The sequence below is a fragment of the Chelonoidis abingdonii genome, chromosome 1 (assembly GCF_003597395.2).
Source record: "Chelonoidis abingdonii isolate Lonesome George chromosome 1, CheloAbing_2.0, whole genome shotgun sequence".
Lineage (NCBI taxonomy): Eukaryota > Metazoa > Chordata > Testudines > Testudinidae > Chelonoidis > Chelonoidis abingdonii.
In genome coordinates this window covers 346883863-346902779 of record NC_133769.1, presented here as the reverse complement: position 1 = coordinate 346902779, position 18917 = coordinate 346883863, and the positions used below count along the sequence as shown (strand labels likewise).

General features: G+C 43.9%; 1 protein-coding gene across 1 annotated transcript in view; it reads left to right on the top strand.

Annotated features, from left to right (window-relative positions):
* HEPHL1 (hephaestin like 1) overlaps positions 1-18917 on the top strand; it is a 57157-nt gene that overhangs the window by 17615 nt on the left and 20625 nt on the right. Inside the window, exons 6-12 of the mRNA XM_075061731.1 lie at positions 253-421; positions 6258-6397; positions 6580-6711; positions 9618-9829; positions 10587-10737; positions 11868-12080; positions 15536-15734. Coding sequence (XP_074917832.1) covers positions 253-421; positions 6258-6397; positions 6580-6711; positions 9618-9829; positions 10587-10737; positions 11868-12080; positions 15536-15734 — 1216 coding nt within the window. The remainder of the gene's footprint in view (positions 1-252; positions 422-6257; positions 6398-6579; positions 6712-9617; positions 9830-10586; positions 10738-11867; positions 12081-15535; positions 15735-18917) is intronic.

Sequence of the window (18917 nt, the reverse complement as noted above, 5' to 3'; positions counted from 1 at the left end):
CTGACTAGTCCCTTTGATTTCAATGGTATTACTGTGAAATACAAGTAACAGTGGCAGAATTCAACCCCATATAAACTGGGGAACTCTTTAAAAATATAATTTTATCTGAACAATCTGTCATTTCTCACAGTCCATGTAGTTCATCTTCCTCTACTGAAGCTAATGTACATTAACTTTGTGCAAAGAGATGCCTGAAATGGTGAAACTTGCACTGTCTTAAGAACTGTTTGTGGATTTTTTTCTACATTTTAGCTGGTATGAAGGGGCTGTATAATGTTCAGATCTGCCATAAAAATGTTTCTCAGCCTTCGTTGACTGGTCAGGAAAGAAGATATTTTATTGCTGCTGAAAGTGTGCTATGGAATTACGGCCCTGAAGGCTATGATAAATTCACAGGGCAGGCCTTGAATACCACTGGCAGGTATGTATCCCAGCCTTTCATTCAGACTTTTAATGTAAAGAGTATGGGTGGATTTTCACACCTCTGTAGCAGATTTGTACGCGGGATTACCATTCATTAAAATGGGTGTCCAGCTCCCGTAAGTCCTTTGACAATCTCAGCCATTCTGTCACAGGTTGCCATAATGTGAAATCTTTTTTTTAATTTCTGTTGATGATGATGATGAGATTTTGTACTAGGATATTGCCTAGAGACCCTAATCAGGATCAAGGACCTATTGTGCTAGGTGCTGTACAGACACGTAGGATGACACAGGTCCTGCTCTTTAATATTTACACTGTCTTATGTCTTGCCTTGGGTTAGAATGTAACACAGAGAGAGCACGGATTTGTTAACTTGGTTTTCTAGATATATTAATACATGTAACTGGCCCTTTCATGCCAAATAGCATGTATCTCACTCCTTTGTGTTATAACCCCAATTTATATACAAACTTTGCGCACTCATGAAATGTAACCAGGTGAAGCCCTGATGAGCGACACCTGGGTTGAATCAGTTGATCCCAGGTAAAAGGTAGTGGGAAGCTGCAGGAGTGTCAGGTTGAGAAAGTAAGTGTAAGACAGCAGTGCTAGAGCTCCTGCTAGATGAGTGGGGCTTACGATCTTGAACTCTGTGCGGGGGACTCATTGAGGACTTTTTGGATTAGTTTGTGATTAAGGACTTTTGAGGTTTGTGTGAACTTTATTTGACATTAAATCAGTCCCAGAAAGGGCTGCTGTGAGCCACAGCAGAGACTGTCTGGAGCATGTAAGGGTATGTCTGCACTGCAATTAGACACCTGCAGCTGACCTGTGCCAACTGACTTGGGCTAATGGGGCTCGGGCTAAGAAGTGGTTTTACTGCAGCGTTAACATTCAGCTCTGGGACCCTCCTATGTCTCAGGGTCCTACAACCTGGGCCCAGAAGTCTACACTGCAGTGAAATAGCCCTGCAGCCTGAGCCACGTGAGCCTGAGTAAGCTGCATGGGACAGCCGTGGAGTTTTGATTGCAGTGTAGACATGCTCTAAGGCTAGGGTGACTAGACAGCAAATGTGAAAAATCGGAATGGGGTGCGGGGTAATAGGAGTGTATATAAGAAAAAGACCCTAAAAATCGGGACTGTCCCTAGAAAATTGGGACATCTGGTCACCCTACCTAAGGCAGCGGTGGGCAACCTGCAGCCCACAGGCTGTAGGCAGCCCATCAGGGTAATCTGCTGGCGGACCACCAGACAGTATGTTTACATTGACCATCAGCAGGCACGGCCGCCCGCAGCTCCCAGTGCCTGTGGTTCACCGTTCCTGGCCAATGGGAGCTGCCAGAAGCAGCAGCCAGCACGTCCCTGTGGCTTGTGCTGCTTCCTGCAGTTCCCATGGGCCGGGAATGGTGAACCGCGGCCACTGGAAGCTGCGGGAGGCCATGCCTGCGCATGGTCAATGTAAACAAACTGTCTCACAGCCTGCCAGTGGTTACCCTGACGGGCTGTATATGGCCCACGGGCCACAGGTTGCCCACCACTGCCCTAAGGTAAGGGGCCTAAGAGGGGCCAGTAAGGGCAGGGTACTTGTAATGGGACCCCTGGCCACGAAGGAGTGCTCTGTAAGCGACCACATCACTACATCTCTCATCTAAAGAGTGACTCCTCCAGTTGCTCTACACCCCAACACAACACTGGAGCACTGGTTCAGTACACACACCTTGTTGAAGGAAAAGGCCTGGGCAGAGACTATCGAATAGTGGAAGTAAATGTGTGTCTACTCAGGCTGTGTTGGTGAGAGGGTTTTGGCTTCTTTGACAATGAGCTGATGTTCCAGGAAAGAGGATTACTGTGATGGGATGGGCTCCATCTATCAATCACTGGGGAGAGCATCTTTGGACATTGTCTGGCAACCTGATTATTTTATTTGGTGTATGCAATCTGATCATGCCAAGCCACAGCATTCTTATCAACCATGTTCAAGGCACAAAGACCTCCAGGAAGTGGAGACATTTTGCAGTCCTCACCAATGCGTGTCATGGTTTGTGGCTGCCCACATTGACATGGTGGACTGTCTCCAAAATGCTACTGAAATTCTGCTGCAGCACAAATTCCACGTCCGGTACAAAACCGGTTGAGAAGGCTCCATTGCCTTCACGGTAAATCAAATGTGGGTTAACATTGAGTGGGGTCTGAGACAAGATAATTATTTGTCACTTTCTCTGCGCACCATGAAGCTTGCCACATGTCCTCTACCGTAAATCACTTACCTGCTAAATTTATCCACAACAGGTGCTGTGAAGGCAGACAACCATATGCTGGATTAAACAAGGCTTAAGTTAACATTAGATGTGGCATATTTACCCAATTTTGTCATGAGCTTTGCTATACTTTCCTCTCTGCAAACACTGGATGGAGTAATATTGCAGAGAACCCGTAACCATGGTAGACGAGTAGATTTAAGTGTGCCTGAAATAATATGCACGGTGCAATTAAGTTATACATCAATCATCCTTGTGTGAGATGAGCCAGCCCATACTGAAGTGCACTCTGCCACTGAGTAACAGAGTGCCATGGCTGAAGTGCATAGCGTTTGGGTGTTGGCGCCTCATGTCCTTCTGGCCAGTTTTCCGAGCAGGTTGTTGTGCCTTTTGACCTTTGTCGCTGTCTTTTTAAGATGGTCACAACTAAGGTCAAAACGCACAACAACCTGCTTGGAAAACTGGCCGGAGCAACATGGGGTATCAATGTCCAAATGTTACACAGTTCAGCCTTGGTACTCTGTTACTCAGTGACAGAGTACTGTGAATGTGATAAGGAGAGCTTTAAACTAGGTCCTACATGGAATGGTGACAAAAATCCATCCAATGTGCATCCAGGCTCAAATAATGAATGACAGGGGAAAGGAGCTAATTTCTGGAGAAGAGACTAGAAATCACAACTGCATTGAAAAGACGAGAGGAAAAGCAAGAGGGCACTCATCAAAATATTTTTGATGCCTGTATATAAACGCAAGTAGTGTGGGAAACAAGCCGGACGAACTGGAAATCATGGTATATGAATAAAATTATGACATAATTGGCATTTCAATGACTTGGTGGGACAATTCCCATGATTGGAGTACCAGCATTGAGGGCTATAGCTTGTTCTGAAAGGATAGGTATGGGAAAAAAGGAGGTGTTGCGCTGCACATCAAGAATGTATACACTTGCTCCGAGGTCCAAGATGAAGTGAGCGATAGACCTACCGAGAGTCTCTGAGTGAGGATAAAAAGAGAAAGAACAACAGTGATGCTAAGGTGGGGGTCTGTTATAGACCACCACATCAGGGAGAGAAAGTGGATGAGTCATTCTACAAGCAGGCAACAAGACTAACACACATGAGCTTGTATTAATGGGAGATTTTAACTTTCCTGATAGTTGTTGGAAGACTATTACAACAAAACATAACATAGCATATGTCAGGGACAACTTTCTCATTCAGAAAGTTGAGGAAACAACTAGGAGGTTATCCGTTTTGGATCTGATTTTGACCAACAGGGAAGAATTTGTTGCGAACATGAAGGTGCTCAGGAACTTGGGAGGAAGTGATCATGATCTGTTAGAATTCAAGATCCTATGGAAAGGAGGACATGAGAACAGCAAAACAAGGACACTGGAATTCAAAAAGGTGGATTTCAACCAACTCAGAGAAATAGTAGACAAGAAGTTTCCATGAAAACACAAATTAGGAAAAAAAGGAGTCAGAGGGGGCTAGCTGTCAAGGCTGGCAGTTCCTAAAAGATGTAATACTGGAGGGTCAACATCAAGCTAGTCTGGCGCAGAGAAAAGATAAGAAGCACCATAGGAGGCCAATGTGGCTGCACAAGGAGCTTTTTAGTTATCCAAAAACCGAAAAGGATACATACAGGAAATAAAAGGAGGAGCATGTCACCAAGGAAGTATACATGGGAATAGCATGAATGTGTAAGGAAAAAATCAGGAAAGCCAAGGCAAAGAATGAGTTATAGCTGGCAAGAAATGTTAGAGACAACTAGAAGGGGTTTTTCAAACACGTCAGACAAAAAAGAAAAATCAAGAATAGTGTGGGTCAGCTGCTCAATAGAGAAGGTGAGCAGACAGCATGGATTTACTAAGAACAAATCATGCCAAACCAGCTTGATTTCCGTCTTTGACAGGGTAACTATTTTGGTGGATGGGGGAATGTGGTGGACTTAATATACCTGGATTTCTACATGGCTTTTGTCACAGTCCCACATGACATTCTGATAAGTTGGAGAAATGCAGGCTTGACAGAACTTCCATTAAATTGATACATAATTGGTTAAACAACCACAAACAAAGAATAACTACTGTGGAATTATGTCAGATTGGAGGTAGGTCCTAAGTGAGGTCCCCAGAGATCTGTTCTGGGTCCAGTGTTGTTTAATATCTTTATTAATGACATGGATGTAAGAATAGAGAGCATGCTGACCAAATCTGCAGATGACACAGATTTGAGGATAGAGCTAAAATTCAGAGGGATCTTGATAAACTGGAGAACTGAGCTATAGACAACAAAATGAAATTCAACAAAGACAAATGTAAGTTAAGACATTTAGGGAAGAAAAACCAAATGCACAAATACAAAGTGGAGGATAACTGGCTTGGCAGCAGCGCTGCTGGGAAGGAGTTTTGGTGGATCATAACCTCAACAGGAGTCAGAAATGCAATGCTGTTGCAAAAAAAGCAAATGTGATTTTAGGTTGCATTAGCAGAGGCATAGCATGCAAGTCACAGGAGGTGATAGTACCACTCTACTCAACGTTGATTAGGTCTCAACTGGAGTACTGTGTCCAGTTTTGGTCACCAGTGTATAGAAGGGATGTAGAAAAACTGGAAGGATCCAGAGGCCAGCAGCAAAGATGATCAAAGGGATGGAATGCAAGCTATATGAGCACAGGCTGGGGGAACTGGATATGTTGAGTCTGGAAAACAGGAGATTAAGATGGGACATGATAGCAGGCTTCAAATACTTGAAAGGCTACTTTTAAAGAAGATAGAGAAAAGTTGTTCTCTCTTGCCACAGAGGACAGGACAAGAGGCAATGGGTTCAAACTACAGCACAGCAGATTTAGGAAGATTTTCCTGAGATTTAATCCTAACTGTAAGAATAGTAGGACAATGGAACAGACAACCTAGGGAGGTTGTGGAAGCTCCTTCACAGGAGATTTTCAAAAGGAGGCTGGATAGCATCTGTCTTGGATGGTTTAGACCCAACAAATCCTGCATTTTGGTAGAGGGTTAGACTAGATGACCCTTACAGTCTCATCTAACTCTATGGTTCTATGATCATGTTCTTCACACTCCCTTCCTGTCATTTCTAACAACAGCCACACTGCACCTTTCCAGAGTTCGAAATCAGATGACGACACTGTCATTTAATTCTGGAATGTATAACCTGCCAAGGCAAGAAGTTTCAGACAAACTATTAGACCGATCTCTAGGGCTGGTTCTGGATCTGCAGTGCCATTCTATTCTCTATAATGCACATTTTTTTGTTGGTTAATCTTCACATAGAGCTCCCATTCATAACCATGGGACTTCCAGTCGTGATACAGGCTCAGCATATGATGGTACCTGAATTCTGGGACATAACAACACCATAACATGACGACAACAACAATAATATACCTAGCTTTTATATAGTGTTTTATATCAGTAGATCATAAGAATGGCCATACTGGATAGATCCATTGTCCATCTAGTCCTGTATCATCTGAAAGAAGGACTTTTGCCCTTAGTCTAGTGTTATAAATGTATATGCTACTATGTAATCAGTCTGATTTGTTTATTTCTCAGTGAGTCCGCACCATTCTTTACACAAGGGACTGATAGAATAGGAGGACAATATTGGAAAGTTCAGTATGTGGAATACACTGACGACAAGTTTATCAGAAAGAAGAACCGAACTGAGGCTACAATGCACCTTGGAATACTTGGTACTGTAAATATTTTCAGGTCCTATCACACTGCCTCATTTGTAAGCATGCAATTCCAATCCATCTCAGTGGGAATTTTGTGCATGTAGCTACTAGAAAAATCAGCCCCGTTCTGTAGAGGGGGCAATATTTTCATGCTTGACACTTTTTCTAAGTGACTCATTTCCTGCTGTGTTTTCAAGGCCCAGTTATCAAGGCTGAAGTGGGAGATACTTTGTTAGTTACTTTTGCCAACAAAGCTGAGAAGAACTATAGCATTATGCCCCATGGTGTGAGCTATAGCAAGCAATCAGAAGGAACCTCATATTTAGATGGTAAGTTTCAGTTGTGTGTGTGATGAAGGTAGGATTGTTGCCATCTGATTTACCTGAAGCTAAGTCTCCTCATCTGTAGCATTATAGCTTTGTCTGCTTCATATAATCATAGACTTCAAGCCCAGAAGGGATCCTTAGATCATCTAGTCCAGTGGTGAGCAACCTGCAGCCCGCAGGCTACACATGGTCCATCAGGGTAATCCGCTGATGGGCTGGACCGTTTCTTTGCATTTGCACGGCCACCTGCAGCTCCTAGTGGCCGCAGTTCACCATTCCCGGCCAATGGGAGCTGCAGGAAGAGGTGCCCCCCACCACTGATCTAGTCTGACCTTCTGTATAACACAGGCCATAGAAATACATTCAGTTACTCTGTGTTGGATCCTCCACTTGGATTTGCACCAGACAATGCATTGGAGACAGAGCCGGCTCCAGGCACCAGCACAGGAAGCAGGTGCTTGAGGCGGCCAATGGGAAGGGGTGGCATGTCCAGGTCTTCGGCGGCAATTCGATGGCGGGTCCCTCAGTCCCTCTCGAAAGGAAGGACCTGCTGCTGAATTGCTGCCGAAGAATGAAACGGTGCGGTAGAGCAGCCGCCAAAGTGCCACCGATGGCGACTTTTTTTTTTTTTTTTCCTGTTTGCTGCTTGAGGCGGCAAAAAAGCTGGAACTGGCCCTGATTGGAGACTAATAGATATTTTCCCATCTTATAATGTCAAATGAAAATCATGGGCCAGATTATGATCTCAGTTATACTAGCGGAAATCTAGAATAAGTCAACTGAAGTCAATGAAGCTACACTGTATTTGCACCGGAGTAACTGATATTAGAATCTGGTACCATATCCCATGCATCTGACAAAGTGGGTATTCACTCGTGAAAGCTCATGCTCCAAAATGTCTGTTAGTCTATAAGGTGCCACAGGACTCTTTGCTGCTTTTACATATCTCTTTCTTTGTCTTGTTTTTTTAAATATTGCAGTTCTTTAGGATATTGCTGTTAATAATTCAGGATCTGATCTGAGCTACTTGTTTTTTCTGCCCTCTTCCGCCTCTCCTCACACACCCCGCCCCCAGCTGTAACGGTAGCATTATTTTGATGTTCTGATGTTCTAATCACAGTGGCATATTGTGATAAACCTGGAACATTGAACAGCACTGGAGGTACCTTTTGCCCCATGTAACTGGAAAGCAGCAAAGCAGTTAATCCTTGTAAATATATAAATGTTGATGTGAAAACTCCCACATTATAAATTAGGGCTAAACATTCTAGTTCCCTAATCTGAGAATATCTCCACATTGTCTCTGTAACACTTTTGGTCTAATTTAAAGCATTCAACAGAAGGGCGAGTCACTTTTTGGCTCACCTGCTTTGTTTCGACTGCCCTGGCAGTGCTCAGAACTAACGCACAGGACATTCCCAGCAGAGAGTTGTACAGAGCGAGTAAAGGGAAAATGTAAACAAACTAATGAAATCAATACAAACAGCAGCAGCACATTCTGTTACGCTTTCAATCACTGATCTCCCGGCATGTAATGTGGGCATCCAGGCAGCCCGCAGTGTTGTTCTCCTGAAACAAGACCACCCTGAGGCCAGCCTTGATGTCATCAGTAAAGACCCTGCTGCCGCCCACATCAACAACCGTCCCCTGATTGACATGTGCTTCTGCTCTGTCTGCTCACATTCACGGTCTGACCTCAGTGGGAGTTCTCTAGTAATAGGGCCCTAGGCGATGCATGTGGCTATGGTTGGCATGGATTGGCCTAAGTAGCTAACTGTACCTTGGGTGCATTATATTGCTTTTTTTGTTATGAAGTCTAGACATATTCTCCCATCCTGAAGCTCACTCTTGTTCTGTGGCAGAGCAATGCTATTTTGTTTACTAAGAGCTGTCATTTTACATTCTTCAGTATAACTTTATGCTTCTGCATTCTTTATAGTGTGGCTTGTAGCACATATTATAGCCTCAAGTAATAATATTAATATACTCGTTCATAATTCATCTAAACCTTCAAACGTATCATCTGTGGTCCTATGAAATATTTCAGGAGCCCAGTTGAAATAAACTGACACAGAGAGAATAAAATGCACACAGCCTGCCACTGGCAGACACATTTAACTGCAGTGAGACAACCAGCCCAATCAATTTCTTCAATCTTAAAGCACATTTTGGGCCTGCTTTTGCTCACATTGAAGCCAGTGGATGTTTTGCCATTGTGTTTGAAGGGTGCAGAATTGACTCATTTTTCTAACCATCCTAGAAAGTCCCTTTTGTAAGTCTTCACTCAGTGGTACTGGCAATCTCCATGGCAGGTGTGTTACTAGTTTAACATTGTCTCTGATTTTGCTGTGAATGGAAATATACCAAACCTTTGCATGACAGTACCCCCTTCCAAGTGAGTCACAACATATAAACAGCAAGCAACACTCCTGAGACCACAGCAGAGTTTCTGGTGTGCTGTTGCAGAGCCAGAAAGAAACATTTAATAAAGTCTGAATTCAGTGGTAGTTGTGTTAGTCTGTATCAGCAAAAAAAATGAGGAGTCCTTGTGGCACCTTAGAGACTAACAAATTTATCTGGGCATAAGCTTTCGTGGGCTAGAACCCACTTCATCAGATAAATGTGTTAGACTCTAAGGTGCCACAAGGACCCCTCATTTTTTTTTAGAGTCTGAATTGTTAAGTAGCCACAGCTGCACCTGCTGTCAATGGGAGTTGGGCATGCCCAGCCCCGTGGAAAAGGGCAGTGAATATTTGGACAGTATTTGTGTTGCTTTTTTGCTTAGAATGGAGAATATGTCTTCAGAAACTAATGACCGTGACCGACCTTCAACTATTACTTACTTTCTGGGAAATAGAAGAAAAGTGTAATTTTTGGGGGGGATGCTTTTATTTGTTTTGTATTTTAAGGACATTGGAAGCTAGGAGCACATGTTAAACCCTGTGAGACCTTCACATACAAATGGAGAGTGCCTGAAAACATTGGCCCAACCACCAGCGATCCGCCATGCCTGACCTACCTGTACTACTCAGCATCTGATCCAGTCATGGACACCAACTCTGGCCTCGTGGGACCTTTGATAGTTTGTAGAAAGAACACTTTGAATCATGATGGAACACAGGTACTAACTGTGTTTACCTATCCTGAATGGCATGATTTGGTGATCTGTGGAGAAGGTCACATCCAGGTCTGAACTGCACAACACAGGCTCAGCCCAATTAATAAAATATTGGAAAGGGTAAACAAATATCATTATTCAGGGTGGAAACTCATCAGTGGAAACTAAGTATGTTATAGTTGTATCTTTGTTTTTTCCACTTTCCCTGAAGCACGACATTTGTTTATTCCTATCATTTGTCATACAGACTAGAGCTGGACCCAAGCTATGAAGTTCTGATCTGGCTCTGAACTTCCCCGTAGTTAGAAGTGTTTGGATCTGGACTCAACATCGACACTGGGGCCAGATGCAAAGTTTGGATCCAGATCCGCCTCTGAACATCATCATAGTTCCTGGGTGTTCAGATCAAGGGCTTTGGTGTGTGCCTATCTCTGTGGGTCTCTGTGTGTGAGTTAATATGTAACTCAGATAGCATGGTGATGAATGCAGTATAAGAAGCTATACATGCTAAAGTAGAACATGAGTCCTCAATCTGTGGGTCATGAACAGGTCTCATGGAATCATGAACAACCTACCTTTCTTTATGGCTAAATGGAAAAGGTCCTGGTGTGACATGGGGTGCTGGTATGGAGAAGGTCGAGAGCAACTGAAGCAGAGTATTTATTTTCCTATCACAAAGTTCATAAGAAAAAAAGTCTTTACATGTGTAGTTCTACAGGCACCTTTCGTTTTAATGCATTTGCTTCCTCCCTGACTGCAGAAAGGAATAGACAAGGAATTTTATCTGCTCTTCACAGTCTTTGATGAGAATCTCAGCTGGTATCTTGACAAAAATATTAAGATGTTTACTGGGGACCCCTCAAAGGTAAACAATGAAGATGAGGATTTCCGGGAATCCAACAAGATGCACGGTATGGAATCTGTAAATAAGACTTTCCAGAAATATTTAAGAAGATGAATAGTGAAGGTGTAAGACTTACCAAATTTTGTCATCATTCATTGTAGGGCCAGATTCTGATTCCTTAACTCACACTGAATAGTACTTTGCTCCCATTGCAGTAGATAAGATTAAATCTCATTCTGCATCTCAGCATGTGTAAGGGGACCAGAATCTGGCTCTTAGGCACTATCCTGATGGGCCCAAGACATTCTGACTGACTAGCTGTCTGACCTGGATCAACTCACTTAACTTCTCTGTGCCTCAGTTTCCCTGTCTATAAAATGAAAATAATCTATTACATTTATGCAGTTAACTGCTCATATTACATCAATTAATTATAAAGGAAATATTGTGAAATAGTATGCATGTGGTGTCTATTAGCATCACATACTTTATAGGAAATTAATTAAGACCGGCATAGTTAATCTAAACTCAGAACTGGGTTCGTTCAGCTGATTATATGTAATTCTTTCAGTATGAGGCAGTATCTCAATAGTTCCTTATGCTGACATGGCACTTTTCATCCAAGTATTGCAGAGTGCTTTACAAACCTTACTGATTTTAGCTCCACAACACCCCTGGGAAATAAAGAGGGATTACTAGCCTCACTATATAAAAATGTACATTGAGGCAAAGTATAGTTAAGTGACTTGGTCTATGTAACACAGGAAGTCTGAGTCACAGCTGAGACTATAACCTAGGTCTCCTTTCGCCCTCTCTTTGCCTTAACCGTCAGTGTATTGGTGTTTCCTAATTTACAGGACTGCTTGAGGCTTAATTAATGTTAGGAAAGCACTTTGAAATGCTTGGATGAAAGCTGCCATCACAGTATAAAGAATTATTAAGAGATCCCACTTCACAGACTAAGAATGAAATCTAACAGTAGCTCAGATACCCAGACAGGAGTTTATAGGAACAGCATTAAGGCAATTAATCTTCTGTACTTGATGTTGATAGGTACCACCTGTGCAGTGCTTCACAGAAGACCCTTCCCAATTAATTAATGTGACATACTCTATCAGCGTTCCCTGGCTAGACATGCTAGCAGAATATTTGCAGAATTATGACACATCTTACTAACTGAACTGTCTTCTCCTTCAGCTGTAAATGGCTACTTGTTCGGTAATCTGCCAGGATTGGTGATGTGCAAGGATGACAAAGTTTCTTGGCATATGATTGGCCTAGGCACCTTCACGGACATGCATGGAGTTCATTTCCAAGGAAACACCATCCATTTGAGTGGGACGACAAGGGATACACTGCCCTTGTTTCCGCACTCATCGGGGACGGCACTCATGCAGCCAGACCATGTGGGTATGTTTTTTAATTTCTCTCAGTATTGCTCTGTTCACAGGAATCAAAGGGCTTGATTATCACATATGTTAAGGCCCATATACAGGGCTCTGGAAACGTGAAGGAGCCACAAAGTATGTGTGAATCTAGGAGCCTTAATTCGGGCCAAAGTTCTTCATTGCCAAGATGCTAGAAATCAGGTAAGTATGTACACCAAGGAACGAAAGACAGCACCCCTACATTGATGGGCATGGGATAGATTGACAAGCAAGCAGAGAGGATCATCATAAAATGTTCCATAACTCTAAATAAAAAAATAAAGGTAACATTCACCCCATGAACAAGGTCAGCAACCACTTAAGAGCTATAGTGATGTCTTAAGTAGGACTGAAGTGAAGCATAGCCTTGTGCCTCTGTACTGGACTCCGTTTCACTTACAGAGTGTGCATAAAAAGTGTTCCCATTTCTCCATTAATCATCCAGCGATGTGATGTTTTCAAAATTAATATGGGACATATTCTGCACTCAGAGAAGCTTTGCAAACATTAAGGTCCAATGTTGTTTTCCTTTACACTGGTGTAACTCCAGTGGAGTTGTTACAGTTTTTCAACGCTATAATTGAGAGAAGAATTTGGCCAGAGCATTTAACAAACACCTGCATTGTGAGCTAGGGGTGTTATTCCCCTGCTCATGTACACACAATTGTGCCAGCTCTTCTACCCACCAGTTTCAGGAGGGTCTGTATTCTTCATGGCTCAGTTGTGCCTGCTCTGCCACTACCTGCGCTACCGTGGCTACACTGCTGTTTAGATGAGAGCTCTCATGAGTATGTGTATATGAGCACTGGAATCACACCCCTAGTTCATAGAATCATAGGGCTGGAAGAGACCTCAAGAGGTTTTCTAGTCGAGTCCCCTGCATTCAAGGCAGGACTGAGTATTATCTAGACTATCCCTGACAGGTGATTGTCCAACCTGCTCTTAAAAATCCCCAATGATGGAGATTCCACAACCTCCTTACGCAGTTTATTCCACTGGTTAAGTAAAACACAGCTCTTGCTGTGAGCAGGATTCAAAGCTGAGCAGGGAAACCCCACTGGATTTCAGCTCCAATCCCTTAACCACTCAACCATCACAGCTGTGTGTAGCTATAGTGTAGACATAGCCAATGTGACATCAGTGGGAGTTATGAATGTTTATTAGCTAGCAGGATTTGGTCTATTGTGTGCTGAGTGTAAGTATGGACTAGAAAGAAAATTCTATTTCAGCGTGCATCCTATGCAATGCCATCATCTGTAATGGAATTACAGAGTATAAATCTTGGCCAGAATTTGGGCATCTGAACAAACAATAATCTACCTTTCTCATGATCCTGCACTAACAAGAAGCTGGAGTGAATAGCTTAATGGATTTTTTCAGTCTCTAACATCTGTGATTCATCTTAATTAAAGGATATCTTACTTCTCTATAACCTTGACTTTATAAGCAGTAGGGTGAGATTGGAATCTAGTATGTAGAGCAAGGTTCTGAGAGTTAGGAAGCATGGGTTCTACTTCTGGCTTGACCATTAAGCCACTGAGTTGGGCTTGAATACATCACTTAATTTCTCTGTGCCTCAGCCTGCTCAGCTACAAATAGATCTGAAAACATTTACCTACCTCACCGGGGTATTGCAAGATGTAACTATTCAGAGCCAGATTGTGGCCAGCCTGTGCTTGGGTGCACAAGGAGGAGGACACAAGAAGCCTTGCCCATCTTCCGCACATTTATGGGAAGCCACCTCTGTCCTTTTAAGCCCTGAGAGCAAGAGCTATTCAGAGCTAGGCCCCTATGGGTGGGAACCTCTCTAGAAGGACAGAGAGGAGTCATGGCTTCACCTAACTCTCTTTGCACTTGCCAGTGGGGATGGTCAAATGCTGCACCCTCCTATTTAGTATAGGCCCAAGCATTCATCCCTTATTCATGCTGGTGAATATGTGGGTGGCACAACTGGCCCTTATGTATTGCAGTAATTCCAAATCAGGTCAGAACACATTATGCCAGGTGCTGTACAAACATCTAGTGAGAGTCGTCCCTTTCCTGAAGAGTTTACACTCTAAGGGCTAGTCTACACTAGAAGCGCTACAGTGGCACAGTTGCATTGAAGACATTCCCTGCTGACAAGAGAGAGCTCTTCCATCAGCATATAAAACCACCTCTTCAAGAGGTGGTAGCTGTCCTGCTGACTTAGCGCTGTCCACACCAGCGCTTAGGTCAGTGTCACTTACGTCGTTCGGGGGTTGGCTTATTCACACTGCTGAGCAACATAAGTTATACCGACATAACCTCTAGTGTAGACAAGCCCTAGAGGAATGGCACAACAGCTGTGCTCTCAGGAGCTCTGGGAGTCATTGTGGCACAGTGCCTTCCAGAACATTCCCTGGGACAAGACTGCTCCGCACTAGTCACTCTCCTGGGCTGGGCTTTCACAGTGCAATCTATCTATTAATACAAATATTGATGTTTGCAAAGCACTTTGAGACTCTTAGATAAAAGGTGCTATGTTCTTGTTCCTCACTTTACTATTTGATCAATGACTTCACATCTACACAGTTGATCAGATATTAACATTAAAGCTCTGGCACTGAATAGATGCCTAAAACAAGCCAATGTTAGCAGAAGCTAAATGCCAACTAAAATGGAGCTGAAACTTCTAAGCAAGAGTGTTGTTCAGCGTCCTGCAGTTGGATTTGCTGCCCGATCCCACCTAACAAAGTGGATAGGATGCCATAGTGTCCCCATTATATTCTCTAAAAGAACATCTGCAGAAAAAGAAATGGCATTGTAGTATTAGATAAATGGTGTTACTCCTGGGATAGCTGCCTTCAAAATTCTGCAGCTGGAAGTGTTATACCCATAGAAAATGCAGCTAACTGGATGGTACTTAAGGGTAGTGAGGGTTTGCTGGCCAGCTCGTTTCTAAAAGCCAGCCATCTTATTGACAGTACTCCCTCAGCTAAAAGAGCTTATTCAGGTTTAAATAATGAGAAATAATTAAGGATGATGTTTAAGGATTTCTAGGGAAGATTATGTCAGTTCTCATGAGGGTCACAAAGTTACTTGCTTTCTCAAGGATACAGTGGTCATGTTTTGGTCATTACATATCAGAATCAGTGAGGGAATGTTCCCATTGATCCTGAAAAGACTTACAGTGTAGGATCAAAACCATAGTTTGTAAATGGCAAAAGGAGATAAGTGGTGTATTTCCATCTCACTGAATGCATGGAAAACCACATGTGTTTGCATCTGCACCTGTGAGGATCTCCACTTATCTCAGCAGGTCTCTCTGTGAGAACAAGTGTCTGGCTGCATGGCTCTCAGTGCAATAGCAGGTCTTGTTTGCTTTGGGGACAGGTTACTAAAGTATGAGGAATGGGGTTTTATCTTTAATCCTGTCATTTTATCCTTTATATAAATCCCCAGTGCATTCCCTTGCAGGCATTTTTAAAGTGGTTTGCAGAACATTTGATCACTTTTTGGCTGGAATGAAACAGATGTATGAAGTGAATAGCTGTAGCAGTACAGCTCGCCCTGGGCAGCCCTATGGAACCATGAGAACGTATTACATTGCTGCAGAAGAAGTGGAATGGGATTATGCACCTAATAAAACCTGGGCTCTGAGTGACAAAGATGCAAGGTACTGAAGTCAAGTTAACACCAAACTGTATTCATACATGCTCTGATGGGGAAACCTAAACATGTTTTGGGTTTCAGAAAAGCTAGCTAGTGCTTTTGGAGTGTGTTAGATGTTTGCTAAAACATATATTTGCTGCAAAGAAGTTATAATACAATGTTTATTTCCTACTGAGTAATGTGGTTTCTGGGTAAAAATTTAGAAAGTGCTTAAGTGACTTAGGAACCTAGTCTCATTGAAAGTCAGTGGCATGGAGGCTCCTAAGACCTAGATCAAAGGGATTTAAGTGTCTAGCTTCTCTTCTCAAAGGTATGAGGCACCTAGCTCAGGCACCTGTGTTACTTTTGAAAATGGGACTCGGTCTCCTAACTCAGGCACTTTTGAAAATGTTATTATATATTTTTAGATATTAAATTACAGCTCGGTTCTCTGGCTAACATTCCCTTATGAGCTGATGCTGCTGAGGTTTTAGATTCCCTGGAAATGTTTTGGCCTTGTGTATCTATTGGGTTCCTGGGAAGTGGGCGGGCAAAGCCCGCCCACTGCTAAAGGATCCCCCCCCAGCCTAAGGGGAGGACCCACAGGACCACAGAAGCCCATTGATTACGGGGGACAACTAATAAAAGAACAGGGACGGGAGTGTGGTCAGAGGGTCATAAGAAGGGCAGCGACGGGACACCGAGCAGAGAACCCCGACAGCGCCCACTGCTCCCGAAGTCGTCAAGGGACCAGTGGACGCCCGCCCAGAGAACTCCGCCCGATACCGAAACGACCCGGGACCCGGAAACAAGCCCCACAGTCACCGAGGCTCCATCGCCACCTCCTCTCCCTGGGCGTATAATGGCTTGTTTAGCCAAGGCAGGAGGAGGTTGAACCAGACCGATTCCCGGACTTCGTGGCGGCCACGGATTAGGCTATGCGTAGAGAAGGAGGTGAGGGGAAAAGTGCAGCCCAAAAACGCACACAGTGATAGTCAGAGCCATAGGGCTGGCAACCTGGCGCACTCTAAGTAATAAAACGTGCGCCAGCGGTCGGGTGTCTCCCTCACGACCGCCAGAGCGGGCAGGGTCGGACAGGCGTAAACTGCGTTAGCTTGGCCTGTTTTAAATCTGTAGGTAGACAGAGGCAAACCCTGCTCCAGGCCCCCGAAGGGGTAAAAAAAAGCCCCAGGAAGGGGGGGCTGCAGCAAGCGCAGCCTTTTGGATTTGGGCCTGAGATTGGGGACGCATGGCAGCAGTTCTGGAGGCACACACCCAAACTGAGCCACAGGCCCTCTATAAAAGGGCAGAAAGAAGCCAGGAGCCAAGGCGTCTTCTTGTCTCTTATCTGTGTTTTCAGAGAGAGAAAGGTGTTGCTGCTGCAAGGGACCAGACAAGTACTAGGGTGAAGCGGGCTGGGGAGCTTGCCTGCCCTGGAAGGGACCCCAGGCAGCGACCTAGAATTAGGGCCGTAGAATGGGTACTGGGGTTGCGGTGCAACCCAGGGGTAGTGCCAAGGCAGCGGGTCCAAAACCCTTTGCTGATGATAGAGCTAATACTGCAGTCTGCCCCAGGGTGTGGGGCTAGCTAATGACTGGGCAGTTGCCGAGACACTGAGGCAAAGTGGGGATAGAGTGGGGGGTTCCCAGGGAGGGGAAACCCTAAGGAGAAAGGGGTTACTGCCAGGGGGACAGAACCCCACGTAAAAGGGGCACCTGGGTCCAGGGAGGGACACAGGGCCTGTAGCAGGAACCAAGGTGGATCACCGGCCTGCTGAGGGTGCTCCGAGCTGCAGTTTGAGCTAATTCCTGAAGTGACCAGCAGGAGGCGCCGCAGGAGTGAGTCCTGCCTGGTTACACCTTGTATTTCCTCTTTTCAGTGCCCTTACCCCTGCCTCCTGAGCGCTTTCTGTTGGTCTATAGATAGATAAACACAGACCAGAGAGTGTAACAGTAGCATCTGGTAGCTAAATATATCATCACTTTGAGTTTAATATTGTAGTGCCTTATAACCTTGGGATGGGACACAGCGTTCAGATCCTTATCTGAACTTTTCCAAAATGTGGGGTGGAGATAGCAAAGAGGTGGATCCAGGGTGTTGTTTCATCCCATTATAGGAACAGCACCACTGTGAACTCTAGTCATTGAGTAGCTATTTAAAAGAGAGGCTTTAGCTCAACCAGAAGTTATGGGCTTGATGCAGGAGTTACTGGGTGATGTTCCAAGACCTGTGCAATGAAAAAGGTCAGACTAGATGATCTTCTGGCCTTAAAATCTATAAATCAAGTTTTTAAAATGTAAAGTATCTTTACATTATTATTAATTGTAGTGGCTCACTAGTGGCTGGAGACCCCAACCAAGACTGAAGCCCCACTGTATCCTGAACAGAGCAAACACATGAGACAGTCCCTGCCTTGAAGAGCTTACAGTCTAAGGCCCTGATCCTGCAACTGGCAATGTGCAGGCTGATCTCCATCTGGTGCTTCAGTGAAGTAATGTGATATAATGCAATAGAGTATCGAGCCTAAAGCATTGGTACCACATTTAGCCGCAGAGGGTCAGATTTTCACAAGAATTCTGCTCCCATTTTGGCACATATGTTTTCAAAGTGCTCAGCACCCAGCAGCTCCCATTAGCAGTAGGTGCTGATCACTTTGGAAAGTGTGGTCACTTCATTTATGCTTTAAGGAGAGCTGCTAAGTGCCAGACTCTTTGAAAACCTGGCCCAAGATGACACAGTTACATGCTCTGTTCTATATATACCCAAACAGATGGGACACAAAGAAATCCAACAACCTCAGGATAAATAAATGAGATTGAAGCGCGTGCACACACTTTGCTGAGTCGATGCCTAAGAGACTTGCCCAAGATCACATAAACAGTATAACTACACTTGTCTCTAGAGCCCCTTGCCAATTTGAGGGTTCTCTTTTACAGTCATATATTTCTATTTGTTCAAATGTTTTTTCTCTCTCCTGTTTCTGAGTGAAAGACCCACTTGAAACGGGAAAACAGCTAAATTGACTGACAGTATGGGGAAAGAAACAGTGAAACTGACTTGGTCAACAAATTGAAAATTTAGAAAAGGTCATTCTTTCATTTCTTTCTGTTTTAGTAACCTTAGGAGTTATAGTTCTTGTAACAATTGCAAGTCAGCAGGGTGATTATTAAATGGATGGTGTCCCTTTATATCTGTTTAGGGGGTGGGT